This window comes from Nematolebias whitei, chromosome 10 (genome assembly GCF_014905685.2).
Source record: "Nematolebias whitei isolate Nwh7 chromosome 10, NemWhi1, whole genome shotgun sequence".
Taxonomy (NCBI): Eukaryota; Metazoa; Chordata; class Actinopteri; order Cyprinodontiformes; family Rivulidae; genus Nematolebias; species Nematolebias whitei.
In genome coordinates, this window is record NC_056507.1 from 8,110,762 (window position 1) to 8,138,719 (window position 27,958).

The 27,958-nt window shown below is 42.1% G+C and overlaps 1 protein-coding gene across 6 annotated transcripts in view; it reads left to right on the plus strand.

The window, feature by feature from the left end:
* znf423 (zinc finger protein 423) overlaps window positions 1–27,958 on the plus strand; it is a 148,756-nt gene that overhangs the window by 36,480 nt on the left and 84,318 nt on the right. For all 6 annotated transcript variants that reach the window (XM_037683279.1, XM_037683282.1, XM_037683281.1 and 3 more), the window contains one exon: window positions 1,614–1,823. In XM_037683279.1, the coding sequence (XP_037539207.1) occupies window positions 1,614–1,823 (210 nt within the window). The remainder of the gene's footprint in view (window positions 1–1,613; window positions 1,824–27,958) is intronic.

Consider the following 27,958-nt stretch of genomic DNA (forward strand, 5'->3'; position numbering starts at 1 on the left):
ATGCAGGCCGAAGTTACTATCATGTAAATATCTTAATACTCCTGGCAGTTTGGGCTGCAGTATAACTTTTATTGACGGAAGACAATAATAAAAATAGGAACAGTATTAATAGAGTTCCATGCGCCGCGTTTATCGTATCGGTGACGCAGAGTCCGACCACATCAGATTCACTCACACCTGTTGGACGTGTGTCCAATATAATCTATCATAAATGAATAATGACCAAAATATCTGAACATTTAACAGATTTTTCAGGACAACACATAGGTTTTGATTTTCATTTCAGCGCACAGCTTCTTAAGCTACTCGGAGCGAGGCTGCAGCTCTGTGTGCATGAGTCTTTCTGGATTCACTTCAGAGCTGTGCACTTTCATATAAAGTTTCCTATTAAGTCATTCAAACACATTTACTTCAAGGTATTTTGGCACTGCTGGTCAGACTCACCTACCTGGGAAATTAGGGGTTAAAAACATCATTTTGAATGTAGTGAAATTAAAATAACTTCATGTTTTAATGCAAAGTCCAGTTTGAGAAATTTAAAAATAATAATGAAAATACAATAAAAAGCTTAATCTCTTATTTTTGTCAAATCAAAACACAAACAGATGATCATCTCAATTTGATCTACATTTTGGTCCAGAAACAGCAGAGTACTCAGGCCTCGTGCTCACAGGCGACTCCATCAGTCAAAAGCAGGTTACTGCAGGTCCCACTACTGGCTTTTAAAATGTGCTTTACATCAAATGACCCACATGCATGAAATATATAAGCACTTTTGTATAAAAATCTGACATTTAATATGTGTCTACAAACGGTGTATTGGCAACAAAGAGTGATAAATCCTGCCTAAATAATCCTGACTAAACCAATCCGAGGACTTCAATAAGCCATTCAGCTGGTTCTGTGTTGCTTTTTATCAATGGGCGATACATCTGAGGAGCTGCACAACCTAATGTTGAGCAGGAGACATCACTTTAAAACACCTTTTTCCACGAATGACGGTCACAGTCAATTAAAAACAACAAGAGGAACAAGAAGCAAACCAGATAATTGATTTGAGCTGAAATAAAATGTACAAGTTCTATAAAAAACGGCATGTTCCATGTTAGAAAGAACCACTTCATTTGTTGTAAAATCCTCCCTGCTTCCTCCTCCTCATCTCTCTTCTCATCCTCCTCCTCCTCTCCGTCGGTCCTTTTGGATCTTCAGCGTTTATAATGTGATAATAAGGTGTGAAAATGGAGACACAATGGAGCGGAGAGGATTGGGCCACCTCAACCCTCCACTGGTCTCCTCTCACACTCTGTCTAACAGGACACACACATTCACACACATCATGTCAAAAGCTAAGGTGATAATCCCGACACAGTATAATTACCAATTACAGGTGGATTACCTCTTACCTTTGGATGAATAAATCAGATAAAACATACCATGTAAGCATGTATACAAGTACAAACAGCATTCAGTCAGTGGGAAGTCAGTAAATGTCACTGTTTTTTTTTCTGCAAAGCTGCATTTTAACCCTAACCTGCAGCGTCACTAGATGTTAACGATTGTCTTGTGAGTTTCAGTTGATAATAAACAAAACACCTTCTTGTGTATTTTCTCAGAAGTCTCTGCACCTGAGAGAGAGGCGGAGCTGAAAGATGGTCAGGTAGCTGGTGCTGAAGATGGAGACGAGGACGATGGAGATGAACGTGACGACAGAGATCATGATGATGACCTGGATGATGAGTCCATCTTCACCTGTGACAACTGTCAGCAGGACTTTGACTGTTTGGCTGAGCTCACTGAACACAGAACCAACCACTGCCCTGCTGGTAAGCTTTTATACCGTTGTTGTACTTTCTTCCTGTTGGTACATTCAGATTCCATGTCTTATTTGCAGATGATGTGTACCTGTTGGTTTTATTGTACCATGATCTTCAGCTCTCACTGGAGCAATTCACAGCAAAGTGTGAAGCGACTGGGATGTGGCTCACCACTTCCAAATCTGAGGCCATGGTCCTCAGATAGAAAAGGATGGATTCATGGAAATTATGTACTCATGCATGGCTGTGGAGAAACTAAACAAAAGTTTATTCAATTTTGTGGTATTGCATGTTAGGCTTATTGGTAACTCTTGTCCCATGTGTGAGTGAGAGAGTGAATGGTTGTTTGTCTTGTTTGTCTCTATATGTGTCCATGTAATGGACTTGCAATCAGTCCAGGGTGTCCCCCACCTCTTGCACAGTGATGGCTGGACATGGGCACTAGTGACCCCCGTGACTCGAAAAGGAAGAAGCGCGGGTAAAGATAATGGATGGATGGATGACTGGATGGTATTGCATGTGCAATTTTGAATGACAATGAAGTTTACAAAGTTAGTAAAGTTAAAGTCAAATGGATTGTCCTTCCCAGGTTGGGAGTGAGGTTCTGCCTCAAATGGAAGAAGTCAACTATCTTGGGGTTTTGTTCAGAATGAGGGAAGAATGGAGCATGAGATCAACAGATGGATCAGGACAGCTTCTGCAGTATTGTGGACTCTGTTACGGTCTGTTGTGATCAAGAGGGAGCTGAGCTGCAAGGGGAAGCTTTCTGTTTACTGGTTACTGGTTGGTCTGGGTTTCTACACTCACCTGTGGTCATGAGCTCTGGATAGTGACTGAAAGAATGAGATTGTGGATCCAAGCACCGCAGGGTAGCTGGACTCTCCCTTAGAAATAGGGTGATAAGTTCAGTTATCTAGGTGGGACTCAGAGTAGAGCTACTGCTCCTCCACATCCAGAGGAGCCAGTTGAGGTGTTTCAGGCATCTGGTAAAGATGGACACTGGATACCTCCCTAACGAGATTTTCCAGGCATGTCCAACTAGGATGAGGAAAGACCCAGGACGTGAGAGACTATGTCTCTCGGTTGGTCTGGGAAGACTTTGGAGTCCTCCCAACAGATCTGGAAGAGGTGGATGTGAAAGAGATATCTGGACCACCCTGCTCAAACTGCTGCACCCAAGACCTGACTCCAGAACAAGATGTTGGCTGGCTGGCTGGATGGATCAATCGATCCACAGGTACCAATCAGCTTCATCTTCCTTCAGATACTGTGGATGATAACGTTCTTCTGATACATCTTAATGAACAAATGCTCTGAAAAGGATGATCTGTTTTGAAATAAACGCTCAAATGGCATCATGTTGAATCACCAGTCTTACAGTTTCCTGGGTGACACAGACCCTTCCCTGTTTTTGAATACCTACGGCTATTGCAATCAGTGATACCCATACGTTCCAGTGGGACACACACAAAGCTGTTATTAGACGGGGTGTAATTAATGAAGTTGCTGAAAGGAACTCGACAGGGGCATCTGGTTCCTACAGATTAATACAAAACACTCCCTTACTAAGCTTTACTCACGTTCTTTTCTTTTTCTTGCTACTGCGAGGAAGTCTTGTGTTGGTGTGTGTTTATTTTTGATTCAAGGATGAAGAGGCAGAACACTTTGTTTGAATGGGTAAAGACAGTGTTTCCAGAGATCCTAGAATGTTGATAGTAAGACCCCCACCTTCCTTTTAACTGCTGTCTCAACCTCCAACCTCAGCAGAGCTTCAACCTGTTCAACAAAAACTGAGGGAAGGTTTTGGAGATTTATCTTTGAGATATTTACGAGTGAAGATCAACAGAAAACGTTACCCTAACCCTATAATGGGATAAATGTCAGGTATTAACCCCTAACCCCCATTAAGTGCTGCCACATGAACCCTGACCGCTGTGTGAGAATGGAGTGTGATTTATATCTGGGAGAACGGGAAAATACCTTTTTAAGAACATTTAGATGTTTGAAGTGAAGACCACTCAAGTGCTCAAATATAACACAACCGTTCACTTTTCCTGAACCATCTGTGATTTCAGACGTAATATGAGGTCATGAAAAGTCATCTGTCCTCACAGTTTTTATATTCACAAAGCTTTGTATTTAAATCTTCCTGCAATGATGGGCTGTACCTCTCAGTAACAGTTTACATAACTCTAAAAAAGTTAAATCTGGTCCTCTGGACATTCAAAAAAAAAAAACAAAGCAAATCAACAAAAAAATGTAGAAACGTTTCGTCTCTCATCTGATTTGCTTTTTTTTTTTTTTTTTTTTGAATGTCCTGAGGACCAGATTTAACTTTTTTTGATTTTTCTACCTGGATTATTGAGCATGCATCAGGATAGTTTACATAACTGTTTGTCAGGGCTTGGTTCATAGTTTCTAAATGTTTATTGTTTAATTGATAAACCACCTTTCTGGGTAACGATATCAGATGCTGACATTTTGACATTAAACTAGAATATGTGTGCATGAACATCTCAGAACCCAGTATAAAGGCATCATTAAACACTGAATAACAGTAGTTAACCTTAGACTTAAGCTAACAGACTTAAATGGTCAAACATTTTGTTGACCAGTGGTCCACCACTGAAGATTGGCCCTGTTCTCGTCTTTAGCTATAAATCTTGTGGGCAATCCCATTGTCCATAGAACAAACTACATAAATAAACTACATAAAAAATAGATTTTTTAAATAGAAAGTGTTATTGCCACAACACAAAGATGACATTTTCCTTCACCTAATGGGTGGCCCTAATATTTCAATACCTTTACCAAAGACAACAAAATATCATTAGCTAAATAATCTGAGCCTTACAACCAAAATCACCAAAACCTCAACAAATCTGAACTAAATCCCCCCCCCAAAACACTTTCAATCATATTTTATTTTTCTTTCTGAGCTGTATTGGATCTCAAACCCGAATCAAAAAGTTGGGTCTGAAGAACAGATTTTTTTTTCAATTCAATTCAACCTTTATTTAGACAGATAAATCATATTGAGCATCGAAGACTCATTTACAAGTGAGACCTGTTTAGACAGACCAAAGAAGTAGTGAAACTGGACACGTAGGAATTGGAGGCACAAAAAAAAATCCTATCAAACTCTTTCTTCTTGGCTGAGAAGAAAGAGTTTGATAATGAAAAAACACCCCGCACATGCTGCACATGGTGACGTAGACATTCCGCAGAGGGGGTGGGGTGTGTGTGTGACAATGGCATTTAGGTATCTCTAATCTTACTGGTCTGTGTATGAAACCAATTTAGAGTTGTTCCTGTAATCCCAATATCTTATTCAAGCCTCTGTAGAATATTGTGATCGACTGTATCAAATGCAGCACTGAGGTCTAACAGGACCAGTATAGACACCTGTCCATTGTCTGAGTCCATGAGAATATCATAAGTAACTTTCACCAGTGCTGTTTCTGTGCTACAATGAGCTCTAATCCCTGACTGAAACTCCTCAAACAGATTATTTCTGTTCAGATGTTCGCACAAATGATTTGCAACTATTTTCTCTAGAATTTTCGAGATGAAAGTAAGATTAGATATAGGTCTATAACTTGCTGGAATTCCTGAATCAAGATTGGGTTCCTTAAGTAAAGGTTTAGTTACAGCAACCTTAAATTACATAATCACTCATTAGAGACAAATTAAGCAGATTCAAAATGGGGATGTTCATTAGGGGAAATACGTCTTTATACAGTTTGTAAAAAGTGTCAGTTAAACCATGTAAATGCCATTACAATTCAAACGTTTATCCAAATTATGTACCGGTATTTACACTGAAGACTGACTATTTACAACAGCAGAAGAAGAAGACAGGATGTGCAGTATTGTGTATCTCTTAAAGAAAAGCTTCAGGTTGTCCAGTTTGATGCTTGATGACTTCTGTAAATGGACTTGTTGTCAGATTGATCTGAGATTTGCTTTGATCTGACTGCTTTTTGCTGGAAAATGTCTGGTGTGTGTAATGCTGACAGTACAGTTGGAGTAAATGCGTCCCACGTTAGCAGCTAGCTATTGCTGTAACACTGGATGGGTCCCAGGTGCGAGAGTGAAGCACCAAGTAATTCAGTGCCACTCCAGCAGAAGGCCTGTAAAGAGGCTCCATTAATTTGAGTGGAAATTGGACAAACACACACAGAGACAAACGTTGGTGCAGATCAGTGACACATAAACATGAGCAGAACCACTCAAACACGCTCAGACCCACAGAGCTCACACATCTGGTTAATGTAATCCCACATTAATGTGCAAGAGCCTGATAACTCAGCTGGCTGTGGGTTATTATTCTGCAGCTTTAATCCAGCGTGCCTTCAAATATTCAGGATGAGTGTGACCCTTCAGTCACCCCGTGTTGTTATTTATAATTAGACATAAACATCTGCCTCACTGTGATAATCAGGAAGAAAACTTAGTTTGATGTTGATTTCTTTATCAGGGACGTAACGACACAAGTCTGATTGTATTTTCGATTCGAATGTTCTTGTGCTATCTGATTTAGTAAATTACACACGAGGATAAAATACAACCCAAGAATCTAAAAGGCTCTTGGCCATTCTTTGTCCGGCACCAAAGGTCCTCAGACATAAAACAAAATAATTTAGATTATGGCAACGAACATTTTAAAGTTTAACCTTAAAGGGTCAAAATGTACATCTTTGATGACCAACTAAACCTGAGAGACATTAACCTGCCGCAGTTTTTTCATATTTAGCTCATCGGTTTTACTGGGAGACCCAGAATAAATGAGATGCACTAGTCCCTCAATTATCGCGGAGGTTACGTTCCAGACACCCCCCGTGCAATAAGTGAAAATCCACAAATTAGGGACCCTATATCCCACACTCTTGCAACATTCTAAACTCAAACCCATGTAATTTTAACAATATGCGTATATGTAGCTACTAAATTTTACTCACCAGCTCGGTAGAACGGCAGCTTAGTTCCTGTCCAACTCGGTTACGTTTCGGCAGACCTGCCGGTTCAGGTCAAGTTCTGGTCGGCTCTGTGCATCCCTTGAGCACCAAATCGCTTTTGGGGGAGTCGGACCTTTGGATGGCCAGCACGGGTCCACGCGGTGGTCCCGATCAAGTCCAAATCTGGATGGGGGAAGTACCGGTGGACTCCAGGAAGAACGCCATATCTCCAGACAGTGCCTCCCCACTCGGAAGGCTTCATGAGCCGGTGGGCTGCACTCTGGTTCACCGATGAGTCTGGAGGTCCGGTTCCCAATCGGTTCCATGTGGCTTCCTGCATCCACTGGGCGCCAAAGTCACTATGAATAAGGAATTAACTTTTTCGGATCGGATCAAAACATTCCTATTTCAGCAGAAGACAATGGCTGGAAGCACTGTTGGCTTCTGGGAAATGTAGTCCTTTTGAGTGGCAGTATAGGCTTGTTGAGAGAAAACTACAAAATGGCGACGCCTGTCAGAAGTATTTTTTTGTTAACTTTTTACAGGACCCTGTACTGTCCCAGTCGCATGAGTAAATTTAAAGTTGACAATCGTGTGTCGTGCACAATCTTACTTTGAAAAAACGCAAAAGAATGATTTTGCAAAAGTTGAACCGCGAAGTAGCGAGGGACTACCGTACATGTTTAAAAAAAGAAAAGGCCTGTGTTCAGATACCAAATTATTTTATCACACGAGGCTGCAGAAAGTTTGATAAACCAAGAGTACCCCTGTGTGGAAGGAAATCTTTACTCAAATCTTTGGCATTAGGACAGCTGCAGTCCTTCAGCAAAGGTTAGTCTGCTTACAGATGATGGGATTTGTATGAAGGCGGTGCATGAAACTGTGTTAGTTACTTTTATTAAGTCCAAACAGCCCTTTATAAAAGTTACCCATCTGTGCTCTAAAGTCCTCGTGGTGTCTTCTCAGTTCACCTCCTGATGGGGCGTACGTCAGTCTGTGTGCAATTAATGGTGCGTGTTAGCCCCTTTTTAGACCTTCGGGTCTGGATTGTGTGTTCAGGAAGTGTGAGAGAGTGTGAGTGAGTCGGGGGAGTGTTGATGGGTCTCAGTAGGAGTCAGAATGTGGAGCAGAGGCTCCCTGAGGAGAGGAGGAGTGGAGAAAACCCTCCTGCAGATCAAATAGAGAACATTCTCTGGCCCTGCTCTGCCACATGAACACACACAGAAACTCTCGTCCCATAAGAGACACCCAAAAACTCTCTGAAAATCTGAGCGCCTCCAACATTCCAAGGTTGTGTCAAAGTGGAGCGTCTGAAGATGAAAACGGCTTTGGAGGTTCTGTGCATATGTAGCTCCTGGCCGTTTTCTTGTCTATATCTGCTGCCAAGTACACACACACACATGCACACACACACGGTATGTTAACAGTGTCAACACTCTAAGTGTGAATGAGGAGTGTGACAGAGCAAATGATCGTTGAAGATGTCAGCAGAAACTGTGGAGGAGAAAGAAGAGAAAGTATCACGTAAAGGAGCGAGTCGTCAGTCGATGTGTGTGTGTGTGTGTGTGTGTGTGTGTATAAACTGACACTATCAGTGACAAACAGCAAGCCATCAACCAGAGTCTTAGACAGTGAGGCGGTGTGAGAGGGATGTATTCTGTGCAGGAAGAGAGTCTTATTCTGTCCAAAGGAATTTTGTGAGGTCTGTGTCATGGCCACCCTGCCCCTTGGCCACCCCGCCCACCCCACCCACTTTCAGTGGAGGAGAAGAGGAGCAGGAGACAAAGAAGGAAAGTCCGAGGACGTGCAGAGAGGACGAGAAAACCAAGAGACAAGGATCGCTGTATAGAAAGGGACCTTTAGGTGACTGGTTCTTCCTCCTTCGGGACGTTTCCCCTCTGCTGAGCCCTCGCCGTCTGTCACAACCCGCCAAATAAACACGACATACACACGACACACACACCTCCCTGCGTCTGTCATCAGGACAGCAGCTGAGCCCCGAGAGGCCGAGACTCTTATTAAAACCACAGATCACCTTACTCTAAGAGAGGCAGGTGACCCAAAACAGAATCCAACACAGACGTGCGCACGCTGCCTCTACATTGACTGTTTCCACAGAAACGGAGCGCCTCGTGCTCACAGCCAGGTCATTTTTTACCAGTTAGCGTTTTGTAATGTTTCAGTGCGGCGCCCAGCGATGACGTTTTTTTTTTTTGCTGAGAGTCGGCGATATTTAAAGAAACTAAACCGACATCACACTTTTCTACAAAGTTCCCGGGCGCTGCGTCCACGGTAACTGTTTCTTGTTTAGTAGCTGCTGGTGACGGACGAAACAAACGCCGTGCTCTCACTCAGCTCGTCGTTTTTATGCTACCTAACATCCTTTTGCTCTCTTTCTCTTGCCCTCCTCTTCACCATGTGCCTCTCTCTCCTCCTACCTCCCAGCTCCTTCCCTCCCCTCCCTCTGTGTGTCTGTACCCAGGGGTGGCCTGAAGATTCCTGCGCTAAGCTTTTGGCTTAGATACAAGTGCGCGCACACATGCACGCACGCACACACACATGCACACACACACACGCAGCTGGCTGCCGCTCAGGTTTTCCAGGGAGAAAGCAGGAGCCCGGCACCAGAGGAGAGAAGGGGAGGGGGAGCAGCAGCAGAAGAAAAGGGGAAGGAGGTGGGAGTACTCCATGCAGAGAAGGAGAGGGTGGTGCGGTGGTGAAGGGTTGTTGTGAAGTCATTTTTCATCACGGGGTTCATTTTTCACCGCAGAGTTTTCTCCATCGCTCTATTTCTCTTTATCTGTCCTTTCCTGCTCCTGCTCCCCTCCCTTGATCCCGCTTTGTCTCTCTTTATCGTCCCTTTTCTTCACGTCTCTCCCTCCTTTCTTTTTTCCCCCCACATCTTTGGTTAACTCTTGCCATCCTCTCTCTCTTTCAGCCTACTTTCTCTTTATGAAATATGGATGGGAGCAGTTTTGAGCGCGCTGAGAGGTTTGCAGTTGGAGGGAGGGATGGAGCTCATGTCTCCACAGACATGCCTTGTGCATGCACCTAAACACCTCACTGAGCAATCTGTCAACATGTCAGCAACACATGTTTGGTTAAAAAAAAAAAGAGGGAAGGGGAGAGAAGAGGTAAAAAAAAAAAAAAAAAAACTTACCCTCCGATGGGAGTAATGGCTCCCACCAGGACTCTGGAAATGCTTTGAATTCAGCACATTTCTATTGCGGGGTTCTCCCCCGAGGGCGTCTTTTTTTATTTTTTTTTTTACATTGCCTGCATCCCAGAAATTTGAGCCCAAGGACCCCTGGGGGCGTCCTTTCATAATGCCTGAAAATGTAGGGTTATATTGTGTGCTCTTCCCCATGGGGCTTTTATTAATACCTGTTTTCAGTGGCACTGGAAATTACACAGGCGGCGCTGCAGGGGCCTGCGCTCGCTCCAGGACGGCAGAAAGACTCTGCAGGGACGTTCTCTTTCCTTCCTACTCTCTTCTTTTTTATTTAATGCAAAAGTGAAACAGAAGAATTTGCCAAAGGACTCCAGAAACTGTGTTTTATGTCCTTGTGTAGCAGGGAGGACATTTTACAGAGTCAACATTTGGGTGTAAAGTTTAAATCCAGTGCAGAGTTTGATATAATTTTTGTTTTATTTGTTCCCACTAAGACTCAAAAACAGAGATTTCCACCAGCCGAAGGGATTTTCTCTGTGTTGACCAAATATTTACACTTTGACTATAGAAGATCTCATTTACATATCTGTGAATAAATAAATCGGGCTCCTCAGTCACGTCGTTCAGATTTAAATTCGGTTTGAAGAAGACGAGAAGAATCCTGATCTTGCGTTGAAACAAGTTTTGAATCAGTTTTAGGTCTTAATCATCCATCCATTATCATTACCTGCTTCTTACTCTCTGGGTCACGGAGCAAAAAATAAATAAATTAATTAAATTAAATGGAGAAATCATGTAAACTCCGCCCATAAAGGTCCTGGGCCAGTATTCGATTTGGCAGCCTTCTTGTTGAGAGGTGATAACTCTGCCAACTGAGCCATCACACGGGTTTTAATCATATATTTAAAAAAAATTCTGTTAAAAGTGCAGGCGTATTTGTATATGTTTCAGAATACAGTAGTTCCTCGTTTATTGCAGGGGATCCGTACCCTGAAGCCCAGCGATAAGGGAAAAAACGCGAAGTAGGAATAGTAGTAGTTTATTTTATATATATATATATATATATATACTGTATTAAGGCATTTTAATCCCTTCCCACACTCTTGCAATATTCTAAACAATGTTTCTAAACTCTAAACGCTCTAAAAGAGCACAGAATGTCATATTTTCAGCTCTTTGCTGCTCTCAGCCACTTGCAAGCACTCTTGGCCACACCCACTTTTTCGCTCTGCACGAACAGCTGATCAGCTGCATGAGGAAGCTTATCCTGCACAAAGGTGTAGCAGGTGCTAAATAATTTAAAATGATTTATTTTAAATATAAATTCCATGCCCATCGTGCGGCTCATCCATCAATCAGCCAATTGTGTGTCATGTCCAATTTTATTTTGAAAAACCGCAATAGAGAGAGTCTGTGATAAAAAAAAACGTGAAGTAGAGAGGAACTACTGTACAGTCCCTCATTTATCGTGGGGGTTATGTTCCAGACACCCCTACAATAGGTGAAAATCCACGAACTAGGGACGTTATATTGATTTTAGTATTTATATATATTTTAATACTTTATAAACCCTTCCCACACTCTTACAATGTTCTAAACTCTTAAACCTATGTCATTTTAACAACATAACATATATGTACTGAACAGTACTGCTATTTTTTTATATGGGTACTCACCAGTGAAGATACTACTCCAACTTAAAGGATGAGTTCAGCTTCAGGATTATTTGAGACTTTCCTGACAGTTCTGTGAGTTAATAGACAGATTGTTACGTCTGACTTTGCGTTGCAAAACTATTTTTACCACATCAGTTTCTCCGCCAGTGTTTGCTCCCTCCATTGCTCTTTGAATTTCAGCAGAAAGCGGCGGCTGGAAGCACTGTTGGCTTCTGGGTAGTGTAGTTCTTTTGACTTTTGTTACAGTGTAGGCTTACTGAAAGAAAACTATAAAATGGCGACACCTTTCCGAAGGTTTTTTTGTTTTTGCTTTTGTTTGGTTTCCACTCCCGTCTGCTCCCATTAACTTTTTATCCCGTACCGTCCCAATCATGTGAGTAATATTAAAGTTGACAATCGTGTGTCGTTTACAATCTTACATTGAAAACACGCAAAAGAGTGAGTCCGCAAAAATTGAACCGCGAAGTATCGAGAGACTACCGTATAACAAAGTTAAATGTTTAATTCAAGTTAAGTTTAGTGGAAATATCAAAACTGAACAAAGGAAGAATCCATGAACACAAGATGGTGCAGAACAGACGTTCCTGTGGAGAACTGGACTTCCTGTGAGTCGGTCGATGCAAACCTTCACAAACGTTTTTATCCGCCGACGTGTTCCAATACTTCGTCCGTAAACTGTCTCTTGTCTACGTCTGATCTGCTCAAGATTTTTTATTACGAAACTTCAGACACACGCATCACCACTAAACGGAGCGTCGCATGCACTTTTCATCGCCCCAGCTTCAAGGTCAAGGTCACAAATCAAGGTCAAGGTTAAAACAAGGTCTTTGCTTGCCTGGTCTGTCACCACAGATTGCTGTCCAACAGTTTGGCGAGGGCGTATAATGGGCCGGATAGCGTGCTCGTGTTGTGCGCTGTTACAATCGTTGACTTCCAGAGATGTTCGTACACCTCCGACACCCCCACCTGTTTGTTGGAATCAAAATCATCATAGAGACAAAGGCCTTTGTGCTGCTGTTCAACATCTGGACGGACTCATGAAGGTGTGGATGGGTCAGGATTGAGTTGTCATGGGGCCTGGGGGCCCCTTCATATGGGTCTATATGTGGTGGTGGGGGGGGTTGGGGGGTGTCTTAATAATGAAAAACAGGCCATCTCCTTGGATTCCTGTACCCTTGCCAACAACCAGGACCCCCAGAACCTCTCACCCCCCTTTCTTGCTTTCTTGTCTCTTTTTTCCTGCCCCCTCCTGCTGGCACCTGGGACCTGTTTTCATGACCCCCCACCCTACACACATTTTCCATGGACTCCTCTCTTCTAACTTCAGAAGTGGGAGTTCTTCCTCCCTCCATTTAACACACCTCCCCTGGCCCCCATCTCTCTCAAAGCACACACACAGCCCCCACCCCCGCTGAGCCCCCAGTCTCCAAACTGACCACATCCCTTCCTTTCACCCTCGTTCTCCCCTTCTGTCCTCCCCCCATCATCTCTGTTCCCTGTGGAGCTGGCCCCAAAGCTCTGATCCCTTTCTCCATGCCCACAACCTCCCCACTGCGCTGTCCCACGACACACACACACGCACGCACACACGTGCACACACACACATGTGCACACACACATGCACACTTTGTGGCTAATGGCACAAAACCAGTCCGTTTTAGTTTCCATCTTTCTGGTGTGCTTTAACTCCCAGTTTCTTCTCCACTTCTGTTCAACTATCATTTATTCATTCGTTCATTCATTCATTCATTCATTCATTCGTTCTTTGTCTTTAATCCCAAATACAACCCCATAAATTTGATGAAAAGTGATCAGTGAAAGTGAAGAAGCCAGCAGATTGCGTTCAACCAGCAGCTTTTACAAAACATTTCTTCAAAATGGCCACAAAGACCAGTCCGTGTTGGACGCTGATGGAGCCTCCCAGTCCCAGGCACTGATGACAGAATAGAGCAGATACTTAATTGATCCTTTGAGGAACATTAGTTTGTCACAAGTGCAGGCAATTTAGAAATGAGAGGTTTTAAACATCACTCATAAATAAGAACATAAAGAACAAACGAGGATGACGTGGGGCAGTGAAAGCATCATTTACATATTTCCATGTTTATAGTAGCGCCGTGCAGCGATGGAGGAAAACGCTGCACAGGACTGTTTTTTTTACAGCGCTCGTGTTCAGGTTCACCCAGACAGCTGGGATCAAGTGAAAGCATCTGCAGTGGTTGGATGGCTCCTTCAGTATTACATGGTGTTCATCAGGGTTCAGTCTTAAGTCCTATTCTGTTCCTTTTATACATCAGCCCCCTTGGAAAGATTATCAGTAGCTTCAGTAATGTGTCTTTCCATTTCTATGCTGATGACATCCAACTGTACTGTTCCTTCTATGACTCAGAATTATACAAGTTAGCTGAATTAGTAAATTGTGTTTCCCATATTAAGGCATGGCTGGCTAACACCGGCCTTCAGTTAAATTCTAACAAGACGGAAACCCTGATCATTGCTCCTGAACAGAAAGATGCTTGGATCAAGCAACACCTCGGTTCTCTGGGCTCCTCTTCTCAGCCGAGCCTCAGAAACCTTGGTGTCCTGTTCGACCAGTCAATGTCTTTGGACAAACATTCAAAGCTTTTAGGTAAAAAAAAACAGCTTTTATCATCTGAGAAATGTTTCTAAATTGAGGGCAATGTTATCCAAATCTGACCTGGAGATGATTATCATGTTTTTATCTCTTCTCATTTATATTATTGTAATTCCCTTTTTACTTGTTTGAACAAATCTGCCGTTGCTCGTCTCCAGTTGGTCCAGAACGCTGCTGCAAGGCTTTTAACAGGAACTAATAGAAGGTCTCACATGACACCTGTTTTATCTTCTCTTCGTTGGCTGCCTGTTGAATTTAGAATTAATTAAAAAATTTTAGTCTTAACTTTGAGAGCTTTAAATGGACAGGCCCCCCAATACATCACTGAAATGTTGATTCCTTTTTCTTCAGCCCGCACCATTTGGTCTTCAGCGCTGAACATCCTAAAACTCGGGGTGACCTATCCTTTCAGGCCGTAGCCCCCCCCCCGGCTGTGGAATGCCCTGCCCCCGTCTCTTCGTGTGGCCGTCTCTGCTTTTTAAAGAAATGTTTTACTTTCTGTTTTTATCAGCTGCTTTTACTGTTAGTTTTTTTTTTTAATCAGCTATTATTGTTTTTGTTTTATTTTAAGCAAAGTGCTATATAAATAAAGTTTACTTGCTTACTTACTTACTACTTTAGTGATTCAGCTGACCTAAAGATGGACCAGGTTTAGCTCCAGTGGTACTGATTCTTCATCATCTGCTGGAGATCCAAGTTCTGAATGAACCACATAATGATGCTCCTGCCACCGTGCTGCACAGCATAACCAAGATTTGACTGCTCAGATCCATCATCACTATATTCTTATTGTGTGAATGTTTATGAAGCATTCACACTGTTGTGAACCGTTTTTCTTGTAAGTTTTTCAGTGCGTTTCTCGTCCAGCAGTTTTTCAAGTTATTTCAAGTTATTTCAACAAATTATAAATCAAAACGTTCAGCTCTTTCAGGATAATCTTGCTAGGACGTTCGCTAATTTTAGATTTTTCAGCTAATTCCACATTTTTTCCAGTCATTTCTACTTTCTTCAGCCTAACTGGGCAAAATTATGCTTTCTCCACATTCTTCAGATAATTAAGCCTCTTTCTGCATTTTCAGCTGTTTTATGCTAATTTAATCTTTTTTTTAATAATTTCTTCTGTGTTCTGCTTCTTTCAGCCTCATTGGGTAAACATGTTATTTCTGTTTTCTTATGCTAATTTAAGCTTGTTCTACTTTTTCAGCTAGCTTTGTAGCATTTATAGCTAATTTAAAGTCGATTTAAAGAAAGCATTTGACACTATTGACCACTATTCTTCTTGAAAAGCTAAATAAATATGATATTAGAGGGCTAACATTACAGTGGGTATCTAGTTATTTAGAAGAAAGGAAACGGTTTGTTCAAATAAATTATGTAAGATCTGAACTTTGTAACATCACATGTGGAGTGCCTCAAGGTTCTGTACTTGGACATAAATTATTTATTTCATATATAAATGACCTGGTTAATGTGTCAGGACTGTTTCGATGTGTTTTATTTGCAGATGATACTACACTACTTTGTACATTTCTTTGTTTGATTTAAGATATAGAACAAATGTTGGAGTTGGTACAGACAGAATTTGTGAAAATACAAAATTGGTGTCAACTTAACAAATTATCTTTAAATTTGGATAAAACAAATTACGATATTCAGTAACAGTAAGAGAACTGTTGATGCTCCATTCAGAGTCGATGGTGTTGAGATTTGTAGAGTCAGTGAGGTGAAGTTTCTGGGTGTCATCATTGATGAAAAACTGACATGGAAACCTCACAAAAATAATTTAAGAACAAAAATAGCTCAATCTATTGCAGTACTGTACAAAGTAAGGGAGTTACTCAATGATAAAGCACTATGATGTATAATGCAATAATTGTCCCACACTTAATTTACTGTATTGAAGTCTGGGGTAAAGCACGTAAAACAATTACATATTCTATTTTTATTTTACAGAAAAGAGCTGTAAGAATTATCACTAGAAAATATTATAGACATCCATCAAATACATTGTTTTATCAACTAAAGATATTGAAATTCTATGACTTGGTTGATTATAATATTTTACTGTTTATGTATAAGTCTCACAAAAACATACTACCTTCTAATATCCAAGTACATTTTGTTAAAAGGTAGAGTGGTTATTATCTTAAGGGGATAGAGATGTTTGTGAAGCGATGGTTTTGTACCAGTTTGAAGGAGCGGTCTAGTATAATTCAGGGAATAAGATTGTGGAATGGTTTGAAGGATGATGTTAAAACTGCCAGATCTATGTACATATTCAATAAAATGTTAAAAGTTAGTTTTCTGAAGGAATACGGAAAAGTATAATGTGTATCTATACAAATTGTTGTTTGAGTTAATATTGTTTTTATTTAGCTTTTTTTTTTTGGTAAATTACTTTTGTTTGAATATGTTCTGGGACAAAAGAGGCAGATATAAGATTTATTCTTCTTCTGCTGCCTTTCATTTTATTTTTTGATTGTATATATATTTTTTTCTTTTCTATTGTATATAGTTATTTTGTTTTTAATGAATTGAATATATTTCTAAAAATAAATAAATAAATAAAAATGTCAGCTGTTTTCTGATAAATTCAACTTTTTCATGGTAATTTTTGTTACTTTCAGCCTAACTAACTTCTTTATGGTAGTTTAAGCTTATTATGCTCCTTTTAGCTTTTTTTGGGCTAATTTCAGCTTTATATAATATTTCAGCTATGATTAAGCTGTTCTTATGCTAATTTTAACTTTTTCAGCTAATTCCACTTTTTTGGAAGGTATTTCAGCTCTTTCCACGTCCTTCTGTTAGTTTAAGCTTCTTTCCGTCTTTTCACCTAATTTTCAGCAAATTTTTTTGGCTAATTTCAGCTTTTTTCAAGCTAATTTCATAATTTTTGTGCTATGTTAATTTATACCTAATTTAGCAAATGTATGTTCTTTCTACTTCTGCAAATTTAGGTGTGTTCTTCCATTTCAGCTAAAATTCTGCTTTTTTTTTAGCTAATTTCAGCTGTTCTTCAGCAAGTTCTTCACTAATAAGTATTCACACTGCGTTTTTGCAGAAAATACAGTTTCTCTAGTTCTTATAGTTTTTTAATATGATTATTAGTTGTGTTGTTGTTTACATCGTGTCTTCTTCGTGGTGCAGCTTTTGCATCTCACAACAGCGTCTTCTTCCGTCTCTTAGTCAGATGTCGCTGTGGTCTTCAGCTGATGTTTTAGTCGAGAGGCAGCGCGTCCGGAGAGAGGCCGTGCTTTGACCATTTTTCTTGCTTTGTTCTCCATCAGCTGGACCTTGGCTCCGTGTGTCTTACATTGATCAAGCTGCAGGCTCTGGTTCCATGAGAAATCTGGAAACAAACACTACTCTTTATGTCTGATACAAAAGTACACCCAGGTGTGCAGGCATGTGCGCGCGCATGTGTGCGTGCAGCCGCGCACACCTGCAGAGTTTCTGTCCCAGACAGCAGAGGCAAAGGCCAGCGTGCCGCAGGGAGAGGCCTATAATAGTTTGAACCCGGCGTTCATGTGTGATTGCCTTTGTCTGGCCAAATGTCAGAGAAAAGCACAACTCTACGAACGGGGTGTGTGTGTGTGTGTGTGTGTGTGTGTGTGTGTGGGGGGGGGGGGGTCATGATAGAAAGGCATTTTATTTATAAAAGAAGAATTTTACTGATCAAGTCAATGTTAAACTTTGTGAGTTTTTTGATCACTTGGCGGTCCAGCTGTTCCTCAACTCTGATGAGAAGCTGTTTTCTGAGACCCCGGGAACCTGGAGCTCCTGGCAGCGCCTGGGGGCCCTGGGGCTGGGGGGGCCATGGTAACATAGGGGCTGGGGGGGGCCCTGGTAACGTAGGGGCTGGGGGGCCCCTGGTAACGTAGGGGCTGGGGGTCCTTACCCCACTCCGTTTTCTTCAAGTCATAAGAGCTTTGTGGTTGTGGTTGGTGTGTGTGTGTGTGTGTGGGTGGGGGGGGGGGGGGGGGGGCACAAATTGGACCAACTCTGTCAGCCTCTCTCACACACTCCCACCACCCCGCACCATCGCAGACACACACACACTGACGTCAGCTGCTCCGGGTCTTCTCCCTTGGGTGCTACCAGAGCTCTTTGTTCCCCTGTCTCTCGTGGCCCCTCCTCACGTCTCCCTGTCCTTTGTCCCTGGAAATAGCTGTCCTGCTTACTGCCTGATTGGAATTCACTTCACTGTGGGGAGCTGGGGTGAGGCAGGTGTGTGTGTTTTCTACATGATGGCGTTTCCATGTGTGAAAGTAGGTGGCTCCTGTTGTGTGTTGGGTCAAGTATTATGGGATGTGTTGGTGGATTAATGTTTGCTGGAGGGTGTTTATTTTAATTTGAGTTTGTTGCTGCTGGAAGAAATATTCCTGAAGCTGAACATTAAGAAGTATTTGTTTTATTTTGAAGGTTACCTAATGTTGGGTAATTTTAAAGTTCATTCTTGAACATGTTCATAAAAACCCATAAAGCTTTGATTTCTTTTCTTTTCTTTTCTTTTTTTTTTACAGGAAGAGTTTAAAATTTTTTTTTTGCTGCTTTAATAAAAGTATCTTCCTGCAATTGTAATAATTCTGGCAAGATTCTGAACATTTATTGTATTTCTGGCTTCAACCCGAGTGTAAAATGTAAATATCAGCTCAAACTGCAGACAGCGGTACCAGCTGGGTCCAGTTCACTGTTAAAGACAGAAAAGTGTCATTTTGGCTTTGGCGCTTTATTTTACTGAGTTTTGTGCCTTAGTTTTTTTTAAAATTTATTTTAATAAAATGTGCGTCTTGTTTTACGTCTGGTGGAGTTTCTTCAGAAGCAGCAGTTCACAAAACAAACGTGTAAACCTGCAGCTCGCGTCTGAACCGAGCTCGTCTGCGTCCTGACCGATGAAACTCGAGCTCACACACGAACTGGTCGCTGCAACAAACTCATGTCAGGGCGCCGTCGACAGAGACAACACGTCCACATTCAGACCTCTTCAGCCCTCGCACAAAACAAAACGTTTGAAAACCTGTTAGTAGAAGTTCTCCGTCTAAAGACGCCAGCCAATCCTCCCATACGACTTCCTTTTAACAGTAGAACCAGAACCAGAACCGGGCTCAGGATCTGCCTTGGCTGGTTGGGGTTAGAGAGGACAGCAAAGAGACAAACAGGAAGTGGTCCAGATGCAGTTTGTATGGGAGCAAAACCAAATAAAGACAAGTGCAATGGATTTTAATCTTTATTTATTTGTTTGTTTGTTTGTTTAAACCAAAAATGATTTTATACAAATCATTGAGTTTGAGTAAGGATGACTCGATCATTGCATCCCAGCTCATAAATGTTCTCACAGTGAGAATATGAGTTCTTTTAAACACTTTTCATGTTCGGGGAGTGGTGGCGCAGAGGCTAGAGAAGGTGGGCCTGTGATCGGAAGGTCGCCGGTTCAACTCCCCATACCAACAACATCAAAACGTGGAAGGTGAAACATCACCTGCCTCCACCTTCATTTCCAGAATCCAAAACCCTGTTAATGAACTTTAGTTCACCGAGTGAGAGTTCTGCGAGGAGTTAAACTCGAAGCTGCTCCTCAGATAAATAATGATAAATTATTATTTTTAAATATGAATGTTTCTGTTCAGTGCCCTGAGACGACTTCTGTTGTGACTTGGCACTTTATAAATAAACTGAATTAAATCTGATGAACCAGATCCTACAAAAACATCTATATTTAAAGTTATATTATATTTAAATTTCTATATTTTTCTTCATTTGCTGTATTTGCACTCATTGCGTCTACTTTTATTGTTCAATTTAGATATTTGGTTTTGTTTCTTGTGTACAGATTTTATTTTAGCTTTGATTTAAAGTGTAATTCTTGTTTTGTGATTTGTTCGTCTGTGGGTTAGAATAAAGTTGAACCAAAGGCCGCATCTCTTCTTTAAACATGTTTGAGGGAAATGTTCCTTAGAGATCCAATAATTCTGTCTTTTTATGATTTTTCAGCTGAGTTAACTTTAATTAACAGATTATTTAATAAAGTCAAAGTGAAAATAGGATTTTGTGATAAAGCCGGCACCGTTTAATTATTTTTATTCTTCACTGATTAAAAAAAAAAAATATATATATATATATATATATATATACATAAAAAAAAAAAAAACGTTTCCACCGTCCGTCTTGGACTCCCGGTCCTCCCGGTCCTCCCGTCCTCAGAAACCGGCCTTTGTGAGCGCGCAAGGCCGGGGCTCGGGGTCCGGGGCTCGGGGTCCGGCCTCGCGTGCTTCAACGGGTCGGCAGCTCGTATGATCCTCCGCGGTGACTCCGCTCGCTCAAATTTTATCATCGGACATCAAACACACACAAAAAAACCCGCCTGAACTTCAGCATTAAACACGGTGTTGCCATTATTGTTTTTAAAATCTTAAAAATAGATCCAGCCGCTGCTTCGCATCCCGAGAAATTGCAAATGGCGGATCGGTGAAAAGTTTCTGAGAGAGATCCAGCGACTCCTCCCCCTGACCAATCGGTGTCCGACAGTGTTCTGACGTCACGTTTAGGTACCGGCTCAGCTCGATTGGTCCCACCAGAGAAGCAGGGACTGCGAGCTGAGCAGAGTTGGGGCTGAGTGATAGTGGTGGAAAAGGGGCATTAGTTCACTGTGGTGACCCCTGAAGAAGGGAGCAGCCGAAAGAAGAAGAAACACTTTTCATGTTCATATAAGGTGCAGATTAATTTTGTCAGGACTTTCTCCTCCGTGTTTTCTCATGCAGATCTAAAAACAACAGTCCGTCAGTTATATTTTACATTTAAGTCTTTGTATTTGTGTTTTCTTCTGCTCTCAAGCGTGAATCCGAGTATTGGGGTTAAGAAACGGGAGAATGCCTCCTCCTTTGTCCCTCTTTTCCTCTCCTCCCTTCTCTGACTCCCTCTGTCTTCGTCTCTCTGCCTCTCTGCAAGTAGGGTGTCTTAAAATATTTAACCAATCTGCTCTTCATTTTCCCAATTCTGATAAAAACAAACTTGTGAATAAGTCAGGAGCAAAGCCTGCTGGGGGAGAGGAACAAGAAGGTGCACTCAGATCGACCCAGAAGACACACGAGAACAAAGAAGACGAGATGGAGGAGAGAACGAGTCGCAGCATCCGTTAGCCTCTGTCATTACACAGCTGATTTTAATTCATCAAGACCTTCCCTGTTCGGCCATCATTTCCTGTTCCAGTCTCATTCAGGCTTTTATTTTGGAGATGGTCACTCAGGTGTCTCACTGAAGCTTTTATTTTGTTGCTGTATCTGTAGATGATTTGCTCACTAATGGGGCTACTACTGAGGCGGGTGTTTGGGGTAATGGGTGGTAGATGGAGGGTATTTGTGGGTTTTGGTTGAGAGGAGGAGGTTACACCCCCACCCCCTCTCTCCTGCAGGCTGCCAAGCCGTGCTGCCTGTGAACATGCAGATAAAAATGTGTTTGTAAAGTTGAGAGGCGCTCAGTCTTGTGTTCAGAGATTTCCATGAGCCTGTGTTGGACTGGATGAGGGTATTTGTGTGGTTGGGGGAGTTTGTCCTCTGAGAATATTGTGTGGTGGTGGTGGGGAGCTGCAATGGCAGCTGCAGAGGGGGGCCGGGGACTAACTGTTCACCAGCTGATAAGGAGGGGGATGGGGGGGGGGGTATCGGATTCACAACAAGAAAACTAATAATTTAGCAAAGCATCGTGCAAACAGAGGCGAGTTGATGTGAAGACAGTTAAGGGAAGTTGGACTCGGAATGTGGGTCCAACTGAGTCTATGCCTCCCCTGGATCCAGACAAACTGAGACCAGGACCAGCTGGGGCCATAACTTCAGGGGTTAGGTCTAGCAGAACCAAAATCAGGATGGGCAGCCATCTGCCTTGACTGGCATGGGTCAGAGAGGACAGGAGAGAGACAGACAACCACAGAACGGCTGTTCCAGGTATAGTTTTTAAGGTTCCAGGTCTAGTTTCTGTAGTCCAGGTGCAGTGTCTATATTCCAGATGTTTTTTATAGTCCAAGTGTCTATGGTCAGGATGAAGTTTCTTTGGTCCAGCTGTAGTTTTCCTGGTGAACACGGAGGTCCTGGGGAGAATGTCCTACAGGTGGAGGAGTAGAAACCCAGGTATGGAGGACAGGTTCTTAATCTGACGCATCTTAAAACGTAATCTCTTTAACAAAGAGTTTAGATTGATTCTCTTGTTAACAGAAACATTTATGAGCTCACCAGCTGGTGAACATCAAGAGAGTCGCCCACCAGAGGCTGTAATCCTGGAAGCAGGACTAACAAAGGTGTTGCAGGGAGGACTCATACCTTCAAAGTCCTCCAAGTTTTCTCCAAACGCATAAAAACACAAAGACGTGTGTTCAAATATACAAGTTTATCTGCTCCCACTGAGAAACAAACTGCAACTCAGACAACGGCTTTCATTTTTATAAATGTCCGTCATGTCATAATCATCTCACTGATGCTTTTCTGTTGAGACTTGGTTCAGTTGAAGGAGCTGTTCACCTCAACAGAACTCCTCTGAGAAAGCTGCCGTGGTGGTTCAGAAGAATCTGACAGAACTCCACGGGAACAGCACTGTTCAAAATGTCCTCCATCATTCACAACACGTATCTGCAGCATCACGTCCCGTTTAGTTTCTTCTTTGATTGTTTTTACAAAGGTATGACTTTTACCGTACACGGTTGGCTTTAAACATCCTCTTCCTTCTAATCTCAAACGTAGTGTTAAAAAGAGATGCAGTTAGTCCCTCGTTTATCCTGGGGGTTACGTTCCGGACCCCCCTCCCCCGCAATAAGTGAAAAACCGTGAAGTAAGGACGTTATATTTATTTTAGCATTTACCGTATTTTCTGCCGTACATGTTGGAACGCCCTATAAGTAGCATCAGTCCAAATATATCTAATAAAGTGGAAAAATCCATAAATGCGTTGCTTCGCCGTATAAGTCGCGTCTATTATGCGTCACTGCTGACAACCTGGAGATGTGGGCCGGTGTTGTGCCAAAAATTGATTGGCTGCCAAATGGCGGCCACGGGAGCGTGCACAGAAGGACTTTAACAAGAATTTAACGAGGTTAACACTTAAAAACAACAATTTGTTTGCTCGCTATTATAGCAAAGGTGCGTCTCAGTTTAACTTTTCCTTCATAAATGCACGTTGACAGTCAAATCAGCTGCATTTCAAGAGCCGATTCGAGGAAGCGGGTGCGTGCAGAGGGATGACTCGCTGTGCATTTCTTTGAAATGTAACAAGATAACCACCTAAAAACAATTATTTGTTTGCTCGACTTTATAGTAAAGGTGCGTCTCAGTTTAACTTTTCCTTAATAAATGCACTTCATTGGTCAAATCAGCTTCCTTTTGTCGGGGCGGCGCAGCGAAATGAAGCTGATTTGATGGTTGCTCCAGGCGAGCTGGACGAAGGTGGCTTTATGGCAAGCTGATTGTGTCATTAATAGCCACTTTTACCTATTACATGACACAACGGCATGGCATACTAGAGTGCCATCTAGTGGCTGGAAATGGTATTGTTCAATATTTTCAATGTCACAATGAATGAAAACGGTCATATCTCTGTCAAAAATTGGTTTATAAATATGGGGAAATAAATAAATAAATAAGTCGCTTCAGTGTATAAGTCACAGGGCATGCAAATTAAGCAAAACACTGTGACTTATAGGCAAAAAAATTATGTTATATATATTTTAAGGCTTCATAAACTCTTCCAAGCTCTTGCAATGTTCTAAAGTCAAATTTTAACAACATACGTATATGTACTGCACAGTAGCAGCTCGGTTCTGGTCCGAATCGGTTCTGTTTCGGCAGACCTACCCTGCCAATTATGGTCGGCTCCCTGCATCCGCTGGGCGCCGAAGTCACTATGAAAAAGGACTGAACGTTTTCGGATCAGATTTAAACTTTCCCTCCATTTCAGCAGAAGGCAACGGCTGGAAACACTGTTGCTTCTGGGTAATGTAGTCCCTTTGAGTGGCGATACAATGCAGGCTCATTGATAGAAAACTACAAACTGGCGACACCTGTCAGAAGTATTTTTTTTCCGCCTGTAAACTCTTTACTGTATCCCATACTGTCCTAATCACGACAGTAATATTAAAGCTGACAATCGTGTGTCGTGTGCATTTTTTTTTTCTCGTGTACAATCTTTGAAAAACCACGAAAGAGCGAGGGACACCCTTCCTGCTGCAGAGCTGAGGATGCTCCGCAGCTTTATTCACACGTTGAAGTCAAATTTTCTCAGTGCAATGAAAAGATATGTTTACAAAGCTGAACTTCAGCCCAACTACATCCTAAAAACATTCACAATAAATTATAACACCGAATGTTTGTTTATGAAGAGAACTAACTGCCAGTTGGCCTGTGTGCGTTTTAGTTTAAAAATGAAACCTTTGGTGGCAATGAAGGGAAACTGTGACACTTTTAGGACCGTAGTGATATTTTTCTCTGGATTAACCATCCAGTTTGGACCCCCCCCCCCCCCCCCCCCACACACACACACACACACTCAGATGTAACTCTGATAAATAACTGAATAAGGCAGCTGGAGCTCGTTGTGTACACAACAAACACACAAACAAGTACACACATCAACAAACAATTCTTTCTGTAGGAGCAGTAAAATAAACAGCTTCAACCAGGAAAGTAGGTGCCAGGAGATGGATGGGGGGAGAAAGAGACAAGAAGGGTAACGAGGCTGCAGAAGACCCAGGGGAGTGCAGCAGAGGGGGGCCCGAGGCCCAAGGGACACCCAAGAGCAAGCTGTGTGAGGCGGGTACCTCCAGCCCTCCCTTCCCTTCTGGAGGACAGGATCCCGGACAGCCCCCCTACTCAGAGCTCCTAAACCCCTGATGAGAGGAGTACGTGCACGCACACATGGAGGAAGAGTCCCAGGGGGCGGAGCTGAGCAGAGCAGAACACCTGGACCTGCCATTACTGACACACTCTGGGATTAGAGCACAGACGGCAGGAGACACAGAGAGGGAGGACGCAGACAACATCCAGAAAATAATCTGCATAAACACACACAAACACTCGCAGGCACAAAATAATGACAACTCCACCGAAATATTGAGGCCAAACCAGAGCAAGGCGTCGCTCACTCACTTTACTCGGATCACAGCGATCGTCGCGTTTTTCTTTTTTTTTTAGGATTTTATCGCAGTTCTGATCCAAATAAATCACATCCACCAGTTATTTTCCTAAAATAAGCAAACAAAAAAAATCACGATTTATTGTAATTGTTGTCGCATCACCCTGTGATGAACTTCCTACCTGTCCAAGACTTTTCTGTGTGTGTGTGTGTGTGTGTGTACATTGGCATGATGTTGTTGTTTATTTAAAGCTCCTGCCTGACAGCTGGTTTGTATTTTTCAGTGAGCAAACAGAGGAAACAGTGAGTGGGGAGGGAGATGGGACTGGAATTTGATTTACAAAAATCCAAGTCACTCTTTGTAGAGCTGTTTTATTGTCAGTCTCTCTGTTCTAATACCTGCCCTGTTAAAGCTGCTTTACAACCTGCTTCATCTGTTATTTATCATACGTACCTGATTACCTGTCCTAAAACCTGCATTACTACCTGCCATCCCCTGTTTTGAATAATGTGTTGAAATGATTTGAAAACCGCAGCCGAGCTACAAGAAATGTGATGAAAAATAAATCAGGTGCCAGTTTTCCTTTCCGACATGGACATTTTAGATATGAGGCAGAAATACTAATATTCATGTGTTTGTGTCTGTCATTAAGTTTAGTAATGTGGGTTTGTTTTAGAGCAAATGTCGGATGAATCCCATTCCCTAGATCAGGGGCGTCAAACTCACAAAAAGGGCCAAAATTAAAAACCTTTTTCAAACTAAGGGCCGGTTTCAGAATCTACATTAACTCAAGTTCGATACCCGACGTCTTTTCTTGGTTGCAGGTTCCTCAACAAGGGTTTGGTCTCATTTGATGTTCTCTGTTGCACTTTTGACATCATAATCAAGGATTACTGAAAAAATTAAAGTGATTAAAGTATTTAACATTTAAAATAACATCTTGAGGGCCAGATAAGATGTCAACGAGGGCCACATTTGGCCCCCGGGCCTTGAGTTTGACACATATACCCTAGATCTACGTGGACTCCTAGACTTTGAGAGTTTTCTAACTTAATGACATGAATAGTGGTTAAATGTTTTTTTAATGAAAAATTATATTCTTCATCAGTTGTTGCCAGTAGTGCTGAAAGACTGAATAACTCTTATAACGGGATCAGAAACACCCTGGAGGAACCCCTCTTTTAATCTATGCTGGAGGGGGGGGGGGGAGTTTTGTCCCTCCATCCATCCATCCATCCATCCATCCATCCATCCATTATCTTTATCTACTGCTTCTTTTTTGGGTCATGGAGGTCACTGGTGCCCATCAACCGATTTCAGTGGCATTATCTGGACTGTACATGTAACTTTTTTATGAAGCACTTTAAAACATCAACAAGGCCGACCAAAGGGCCGTACAGGACCATACATTAAAATGCACCCATTCACAGAAGTAAAGATTAGAAACAGTTCAAAGGACTAGACCACGGGTCTGCAACCTGTGGCTCTGGAGCCACATGCGGCCTTTTGGTTCCTCTGCAGCGGCTCTTTCACATTTTGACCAAAAGGAACAAATCACTGCTAGTTTTAACAGTTTCATGTCATTTCTTTTGCAAATTTGTGAATACTAGGAGTAAAACATACTCACTTTAACATTATGCTTTATTTCTTTAAAGTAGGATACTTAATTTTTCCACAAAAACAAAAAAAATCACTAGATTGTGATTGTTTAATTATTTTTTTTAATTGGTTAAAACTATAAAAAAAATTATTCTTTACAATAATCTGGTCTTTTCTTTTGTCCTAAAATGTAAAAATATCAATGTGTTAAAAATCTGTTATTTTTAGTTTTATTCTGTCGCGCCTGTACAGCTTCCTCCAACGAACATAAAGTGGTCCACGGACCACCAGTTGATAATCACAGTTGGAGCAGGTTTTGTGGCTCCGGACATTTTAATTTAGTGAACGAAGAAGCAGAAATGGCTCTTTGGATCGTCAAGGTTGAAAACCCCTGGACTAGACAAAGCATCCGTCCATCGTCTTTACCCACGTCTTCCTTTCCGGGATGCAGGGGTCACTGGTGCCCATATCCAGAAGTCACTGTGTGAGAGGTGGTAGACACCTGGACAGGTCTCCAGTCCATCACAGGGACACCTGGACAGGTCTCCAGTCCATCACAGGGACACCTGGACAGGTCTCCAGTCCATCACAGGGACAAACGAGACAAACAACCATTCACTCTCTCACCCACACCTAGAGACAATTTAGAGTTACCAATCAGCCTAACATGCATGTTTTTAGTCTGTGGGAGGAAACTGGAGTACCCAGAAAAAAACCCACGCATGCACGGAGAGAACATGCAAACTCCACCCAGTGACCTCCTTGCTGTGAGGCGGCAGCTCTACCAACTGCGCCACCGTGCCACCCGTAGACAAATCAATAAAAGTCTTCTGATCGTGGACTTCTTAAACCTTCAAGTCAGTCCTCCTTGTAGAAGGTCAGGGATGTTTGGGTTTAATTTGTTTGGAGGTGGTTGATTTTTTTTTGTGTGTGTTGGAGACAAACTTGTCATCTGCCAGCCCACCGTCCACCCACCCCCAGCTTTAGCCCCCTG